We start from the raw sequence: 8,700 nt of genomic DNA, 5'->3' as shown, positions 1-8,700 counted from the left end.
CAATTGACACCCTCCTCCCCTACCAGTACTTTCTATGTCTATAATTAAAAGAGCACGTCCACATATACAATTGCATTGACTTCTTATAATAATCCTATTGAAAAGGAGTCTCCCCTTATAGATGAAGACAATCTTAGAGAGGTTAAGAACCTTGCCCCAAATCAAACAGTAGTAAGTGGCAGTGCCAGGATTTAAACCCTGATTATTTAACTCCAAAAGTCACATTCTAAACATGATGCTGATCAGCCTGATTTCCAGTAGGACACAGAATAAATTGGACACTTTTGAATAGAACTATATGACAAGTCTGTATGTGAGGATAACATTAATACATGTAGACAAAGTCAGGGATGATCCACATGAAAATGTAACTTATACTAAAGTAACAGAAAGGGAACATTCACCAACCTCTAACATATGTCTGGCATTTATTTTATCTCATATTTCTATAAGGTAAGTGGTATTAACTCTGTTTTATAGGTTCCTCAGTTTTAGAGAGGCCTAAGAGCTTATGCTTTGGACCCAAACAGAACTGGGTTCAAATACTGACTTTTCCTCTTACCCAATATGCCAAACTGGAGAAAGATATTCTATTAAAGGGGATAGTCTGTTGCCCAGCCAATATGGCTCGGTGGTTGAGCATCGACCCATGCACTAAGAGGTCGCTGGTTCAATTCCTGGTCAGGGCACATGCCCAGGTTGTGGGCCTGATCTCCAGTGGGGAACATGCAAGAGGCGGCCAGTTGATGTTCTCTCTCACTGATGTTTCTATCTCTCTCTCCTCTCCCTTCCTCTCTCTCTCTCTAATATCAATAAAGGAAAAGAAAGAAAAAAAAACGAAAAACAAAAAACAGGGTAGTCTGTTAAAGGAGATAATACTACTTGAATTATTTGGTAAGGATTAAATTTTTTTAGATTTATTTTTTATTATTATGTATTAGTTTCAGGTATACAGCTTAGTGGTTAGACAATAATATACTTTATATAGTGTTCCCTCAACAATTCTAGTACCTCAACTGGCACCATACATAGTTATCACAATGTTATTGACTATATTTCTTATGTTTTACTTACTTCCCTGTGACTATTTTACAGCTACCAATTTATGCTTCTTAGTCCCTTCACCTTTTTCACCCAGTACCCCAACCCACCTCCCCTTTGGCAACCACCAGTTCTCCTTCTGTATCTATGAGCCTGTTTCAGTTTTGTTTGTTCATTTATTTTGTTCTTTAGATTCCACATATAAGTGAAATCTTATAGTATTTGTTTGTTTGTTTTTTTTACTGACTTATTTAACTGAGCATAACATCCTCTTGGTCCTCCCATGCTGTCACAAATGGTAAGATTTCATTCTTTTTTATGGCTGAGTAATATTCCATTGTATGTATGTACCACAGCTTTTGTATTGATGGGCACTTGAGTTGGTTCCATAGCTTGGCTGTTATAAATAACAGTGCAAGGAACATAGGGGTGCATATATTCTTTCAAATTAATGTTTTGGGTTTCTTCAGATAAATCCCCAGAAGTGGAATCACTGGGTCATAAGGCAGGTCCATTTATAATCTTTTGAGGAAACTCCATACTGTTTTCCATAGTGGCTGCACTAATCTGCATTCCCACCAACAGTGCACTAGGGTTCCCTTTTCTCCACATCCTGGCCAACACTTGTCATTTGTAGATTTATTGATAGCCATTCTGACAGGTGTGAAGTGATATCTCATTGTCTTATTTTAAAACATGTTTTTATTGATTTTTATATAGAGAGGAAGGGAGAGGGATAGAGAGAGATAAAACCATCGATGAGAGAGAAACAGTGATTGGCTGCCTCCTGCACTCCCTTTCTGGGAACTCAGCCCCAAACACGGTCATATGCCTTGACCAGGAATCAAACTGGCAACCTCCCTGTGCATGGACAACACTCGACCAACTAAGCCACACTGATCAGGCTCATTGTGGTTTTAATTTTCATTTCTCTGACAGTGACGTTGAACATCTTTTCATATGTCTATTGGCCATCTGTATGTCCTCTTTGGAGAAGTGTCTATTCAGATCCTCTGCCCAGCCCTGGCCAGTTTGGCTCAGCAGTTAAAGCATCAGCCTGCAGACCAAAGGTTTTCAGGTTTGATTCTCGGTCAAGGGCATGTTACTGGGTTGCAGGTTCAATGCCCAGCCCTGATCAGGGTCGTGTGGGTGGGAGGCAACTAATTGATATGTCTCTCTCATCTCTCTCTCTCTCTCTCTCTCTCTCTCTCTCTCTCTCTCTCTCCTCCTACCTCCTGCCTTTCCATTCTATCTAAAACTCAATAGAAAAATATCCTCAGGTGAGGATTAACAACAACAACAAAACAGATCCTCTGCCTTTTTTTTTTTTTTTTTTTTGGTACATGCCAAACCTGGTACTCTGGTCCACAGGCTGATGCTCCAACCACTGAGCCAAACTGGCCAGGGCCCTTTTTTTTTTCTTTATTGATTTTAGAGAGAGAAGAAGGGAGAAGGAGAGAGATGGAAACATCAATGAGAGAGAACATTGATTGGCTGCCTCCTGCATGCCCTCCCCCTCACTGGGGACCTGGCCCACAACCTGGGTATGTGCCCTGACCAGAAATCAAACCGGCAACCTCTCGGTGCATGGAATGACATTCAGTCAGTGAGCCACATCAGCAGGGCTCTCTGACAATGTTTAATTGGATTATTTGTGCTTTTCTGGTGTTGAGTATGAGTTCTATCATTGGCGAATATATTCTTCCATTTAGTAGGTTGTCTCTTTGTTTGTTTGTTTGTTTTATCCTCATCCGAGGACATTTATTTTTCCGTTTTTTGTTCAGATAGAGTGGGAGGGAGAGAGAGGAAGAGAGAGAGAGAGAGAAACATCGATGTGAAGGGACACATCGAGTGGCTGCCACCCGCACGACCAACCAGGGCCAGGGACAAACTGCAACCGAGGTACATGCCCTTAGCGGGAACCGAACCCGGGTCTCTCTGTACCGCAGGCCGACACTCCAACCGCTGAGCCAAACCTGCCAGGGCGAGTTTTTTTAATGATTTCCTTTGCTGTGCAAAAGTTTTTAGTTTGGTATAATCCTATTTGTTTATTTTTTCTTTTGTTTCCCTTTGGGATTAAATTTTATAAGAGGTGAAAGCACCTAAAATAATGTTTGTCATATGCTGAGGTCTCAATAAATGATAGCTTATAACACTAAAAATGAAAATTTTGGTAATCTGTTCAGAGGTACATATCCAGTTATGTGGTAAAGCCATGATAGGAGATCAAGTCTATGTGACTTCAAAACTCCATGCTCTTTCTATTATATTATGCTAGCAGCATATCTTTTTATTTATTTATTTGTTTATTTATTTGTTTGTTTTTATTTATTTTTTTATCCTCACCTGAGGACATTTTTCCATTTTTTATTCAGATAGAGAGGGAGGGAGAGAGAGGAAGAGAGAGAGAGAAACATCGACGTGAAAGGGACACATTGAGTGGCTGCCACCTACATGACCCAACCAGGGCCAGGGACAAACTGCAACCAAGGTACGTGCCCTTAGCGGGAACCAAACCCTGGTCTCTGTGGACCGCAGGGTGACACTCTAACAGCTGAGCCAAACCGGCCAGGGCTCTTTATTGATTTTTAAAGAGAGAGAAAGGGAAGGAGAAAGAGACAGACAGAAACATTGATGATGGGGGGGGACATCTGTAACAAAAACAAATTAATAAAAATAATTTTAAAAAAGAAACATCGATGAGAGAGAACATCACATGCCCCCCACTGGGGATCGGGCCCACAACCTGGGAATGTGCCCTGACCAGGAATTGAACCAGTGACCTTCTCTGGTAGGATATCTTAAGATTCCTTAATCTTAAAATGTGTTTTGAAGAGTCCAGACTCTCCAGATTAGTATAATTTTTAATATTTTGCTATTATAAATTAAATAAACTCATAAGCTTACTACAGCTCCCATTATTAACCATTAATATTTTGTCTTATTTTCTTCAAATCTTTTTTCCATATTTTTTCACAATGCTATGCAGTTTTACATTTTTCATATCTTACATCATAAAAATTTTCTCAGTATAAAATACACTTCAGAAACATGATTTTATTTGTTTGTTTTTTATCCTCACCCGAGGATATTTTTCCATTTTTTGTACAGATAGAGTGGGAGGGAGAGAGAGGAAAGGAGAGAGAGAGAGAAACATCGACGTGAAGGGACACATCGAGTGGCTGCCACCCGCATGACCATCCAGGGCCAGGGACAAACTGCAACCGAAGTACGTGCCCTTAGCGGGAACCGAACCCGGGTCTCTCTGGACCACAGGCTGATGCTCTAACCGCTGAGCCAAACTGGCCAGGACAGAAACATGATTTTAAATAACTGCTTCTATAATCAAGTGAAGATATCATAATTTATTGAACCATTTATTTGTTTCCAATTTTGATAAATTCTGCAGTGCACATCCCTTACATAGAATTTTTGCATTTCTTCAGGTTAGAGTCCCAGAAGTGATATTTTTGGGTCATAGAGGATAAGAGTTTAAAGGCTCTCAATTTCTCAAGAATTTCTAGATCAAAGCACCATTCAAAGCCTTTTAATGAATATTGCCAAACTGCTTTCAAGAAACGTTTTCTATTTCATACTCTCACCAGTAGTATAGGTGATTGCCTGGCTCACATTAATAAAAGGAATTCAACTCTTTTGATAATTGCTAAATGTTGCGTTCAAACTTCTATTTCTTTGATTAGTTAAGTTGAATTTTTCTATCAGGGTACTGTTTTATCCTTAGAATGTTTTTACTATACAAAATAAGATATGTTATATATTTTTTTAACATCTGGTTGCTAGCGCATGACTGCTGAACACCAGCAGAAGCCCACAAAGGCGCGCTGGCCCACCAGAGGATTTTCAAGACCAGCGGGCAGCCTTTATTCCCCATGGCGGAAGCAAGGTTTCCACAAATCACCAACGCGGGAATTGCTGCAAAGGCGTTGGCTCCCCCACCCCCGGGAACGTCTCGCGGGATCTCAGCTGTCCTTGGGGCCTACGACCCTACTACAAATCCCAACATGCAATGCGACTCAAGGCCCCAGCGCCCCAATGAAGTTTCGCGTCCAAGGTCATGTGTCTGTCTGCGTAAGGCGCCCGGTCATCTCTCTCACGCTTTTTTCTGCAGCTTCCACCTTAGTCGCCATTTTGTGCGGGAGGTTATGGAACCTCTGAATCTAGCCTACTCTATGGTCGAGCATTTCAGGGATCAACCAATCAGAAGCCAGATCTCGGAGGAAAACCCCGCCTCTGCCCACAGGGAGGCGGGAAATGCCACGAGGCTCCAGTGGAGAGAGAGGAAGAAGCTGCCAAAAACCAATAAGAAAGGAAGAATCGAGGACGTTAACCAATGGGAACGCGGGGGGATTGCGGCCAATGACAGTGGGGGGACCCTGAGACACGTGGGTAGGGGAGCTGAGCTCTGAAACCTAGAGCTAAAGCTGGGAGGTGAGTCAGTCACCTTGAGCGGGGCGAGCGCCGTGGTCTGAGCAAGGGCAGCAGGGCTGTGGGAGTGCAGGTGACTTGGGGCCGGGAGCCAGCGATCGGCAGAGTGTGGGCTGGGCTGTGTGGAGGGGCTGGGAGAGACAATGGGCATCTATAGCCTTAACAATTAATGTACATTACCAACGGTAATGAGAGATTAACTGTCCCGACTGAGGCAGGCGGAGCAAAGCTATATAAAATGAACGAGGGGGACCCTGCACGGCACCTTCCCAGTGTCGGCCTCCAGCCTTCCCGGGAAACCATCCTCTTTCGCTACATTTTCCTCCTGGGGCTCGGGCTTCTTTCCTCTACTTCCTGTCTCCATGACCTTCCTTTGCAGACCTGCCTCGCTGAAAGTGGTGGACCCGGGAGCTCTCAACTGTCCCTCTGACCTCTAATGCTGGGCACGGTGCTAGGAAGCGTGGTCCAGGGAGGACGGGCGAGGGTGAAGGGGACGGCCGAAGGTCGTCACTATAAGGAAATAACCAGACTGTCAATGGAATTTTGTTTTCCTCTGCAGACTGAAAAAATGCAGACCACCGGGGCACTACTCATTCCTCCGGCTCTGGTAAGCTGCGGCTCCAGGGTGCTCTGTAGTGCCAGGTCTGGGAGCCATCAATGTTTAATGAATGAACCAAGAGGAGCTTGGCATCCTGATGTTACTGGCTCTTTGGGGAGGTTGTAGGATGTGATTCAATTAACTCCTGTTTATTTGGACCTGTAAACGAAACTATCTTGGCTTAGGAATGTGGTCAGAGAATCTGCATCTGACTGTTACCCCCGTCTGGCCTGGCCATATAGTAAGACAGCCCACTGATACAGTGATTCTTCTACCTTGGCTGCACATTACAATCAACTAGGGAGCCTTAAAAAGTACTGATGCCCAGGCTACCCAGATTGTGGGAATGAGGATGGAACCCATGCATCTGTATTTTTTAGAACTCCCCAGGTGATTCCAATATTCATCCAAGTTTGAGAACCACTGCACTAAAAATATTTCAAGAAAGCCATGTTACAAAGGGCTCTGCTTAGGTGCCTGTATCAGGAGCCTCTCCAGGCTTACTGGTCCACTCCATTCCAGCTATGTAACAGTGAGTACCATTTTAGCAAAGTAAGATTTGTCCCTTCTTATTCCTTTGGTGATCTGTGTACAAACCCTTACTGTACCTGGTTTGATATTAGTGTGGGGTTTTGTTCATTCTGGGATACTGATTAGGGCTGTGCCCATAGAAGTGAACTTTGGTACCCAGCTTTAAATGGGAAGGTTGCCACCTCTGACAACACCAGGGTCTCAGGATAGCTGTGTCTGGTGCAGGCCTAGTTGATAGAAACAGGAATACATTAATTGACCTTGAAATACATTGGACTTTTTCTGTTTCTAACATTTGTAGTCCTTCTGGACAGAGGCTCAGCACTTGTTTGGTTTTTTTGTGTTTTATTTTTCCTTGCCTGATTTGGAGGGATGTGTCTTTCTGATTTTACAGATCCGCTGTTGTACCAGGGGTCTAGTCAGGCCTGTGTCTGCCTCCTTCCTGAGTAGGCCAGAGATTCCATCTGAACAGGTAAAGGAGTATGGGCCCTCTTAGGTATTTCTCCAGACATGGTGGCCTTCAAGTTAGTTGAGTTGCCTTTAGGCCAAAGTGGGAGGAGAGTTAGAGAGTCTGTGGTGCTTTCATAGTTCTAAGTATCCCCAAGGTGAGCATTATAGGTGAGAAACTTGCAAAAGTGAGGTTTCCCTAACCCTCTCTGAAAACAGAACCCAAGACTAATTCCCAGCATGCTCTGCAGTGTGAGCATTTTGTACTTGCCAGGCAGTTTGCCAACAGTTTCAGAGCTCAGGTGGGTGGGGTGAAGGGGGTGGAGTCAGCCACCTGTCCTTGTACCTCACTATCTTCTTTATCTCTTCCTCTCCTTCCCTACTTCCCTCTCTCGGTCCTTATAGCCTTCCTACAGCAGCTCCCCACTCCAGGTGGCCAGACGGGAGTTCCAGACCAGTGTTGTCTCCCGGGATATTGACACAGCAGCCAAGTTTATTGGTGCCGGGGCTGCCACAGTGGGTGTGGCTGGTTCAGGGGCTGGAATTGGAACAGTGTTTGGCAGTTTGATCATTGGCTATGCCAGGTGAGTTTGGAGGTGGTCTATAGCATCTCTCACCATAAATTCCACCTTAATTGGGGGAAGCCTCAGCAAGAGGAGATCCCTCTAGCTTCCAGTTTATTCTATCTATTCCTGCTTTCTCCAGGAGGAGAGAAGCAACCTCTCTGATTTCTCTGAATCAGAATTTAAACATGTCCCCAACCTGGTTCACTTAAACTTACCATGTTGGTGCTCAGCTTGTCTGGCCAAATCGCCAGGATATGTGATATAGATATAGGCCCTCTCCCAGTTTCAGCACTCCCCATTCACCTAACCTTCCTGAGTCCTCCACCACCACCCATGCCCTCACCCTTTTCCATCAATCTCTGTCCCTGGCAGGAACCCGTCTCTCAAGCAGCAGCTCTTCTCCTATGCCATTTTGGGCTTTGCCCTGTCTGAGGCCATGGGGCTCTTCTGTTTGATGGTCGCCTTCCTCATCCTCTTCGCCATGTGAGGCTCCGTGGGGGTCACCTACCCATCCCTGCTGCTTTGACTCCAGGCCATGCCCAGTGCTGGAGCGTGTTAAGCTTTACCATTAAACACAACATTTCTCTAAACCCATATGCCTGTGCCTCTGTCCTTTGCCCTTGGGGAGGTTCTTGGTGGAAAGGTGGGACCGGGAATGTGGGATTAGGTCAGCTATTGGTGATTAGGAACTCCTCAGGGCCAGGAAATATCACTGCCATGACTAAGAACACAGAGGGTTCTCTTTATCTCCATGGAGGAGCATGAACTTGTCTAAGTAATAATTGGTGCTTTCCCCCTTCAAATTTAGTATAATAATAATATGTAACCTTTTTGAGGGGTTAATTTGCACCAAGCTCTGTACCAAGTGTTTTATGTTTTAATCTCAACAACCCTATGAATTATAAGTCTAGTGATTAGAACTATTTTTGCAAATGGGGCAACCAAAGCTTAGGGAAGCAAAATAACTCGTCTACAATCACAGAGCTGGTAAGTGGCAGAATTAGAGATTCCCTCTCAGGCCACCCTAAACCTTTAACTGTGCTACCCCATCTATTTTACTTTTGGCCACAC

General features: G+C 44.2%; 1 protein-coding gene across 2 annotated transcripts; it reads left to right on the top strand.

The window, feature by feature from the left end:
- Positions 1-5,362: 5,362 nt before the first annotated feature.
- On the top strand, positions 5,363-8,223 carry ATP5MC1 (ATP synthase membrane subunit c locus 1). Of its 2 annotated transcripts, none has more exons than XM_036268621.1 (5): positions 5,363-5,490; positions 6,047-6,094; positions 7,011-7,088; positions 7,469-7,647; positions 8,002-8,223. In XM_036268621.1, exons 2-5 carry the CDS (start codon positions 6,056-6,058, stop codon positions 8,114-8,116), a joined length of 411 nt encoding a protein of 136 aa, XP_036124514.1. In that variant the 5' UTR covers positions 5,363-5,490; positions 6,047-6,055; the 3' UTR covers positions 8,117-8,223. The 2 variants fall into 2 exon arrangements, with proteins under 2 accessions (XP_036124514.1, XP_036124513.1); XM_036268620.1 differs by having other exon boundaries at positions 5,445-5,560.
- Positions 8,224-8,700: the final 477 nt, after the last annotated feature.

The sequence above is a fragment of the Molossus molossus genome, unplaced genomic scaffold (assembly GCF_014108415.1).
Source record: "Molossus molossus isolate mMolMol1 unplaced genomic scaffold, mMolMol1.p scaffold_m16_p_19, whole genome shotgun sequence".
Lineage (NCBI taxonomy): Eukaryota > Metazoa > Chordata > Mammalia > Chiroptera > Molossidae > Molossus > Molossus molossus.
The sequence above is the reverse complement of the archived record's forward strand: the minus strand, read 5'-3'. Positions and strand labels throughout refer to the sequence as shown.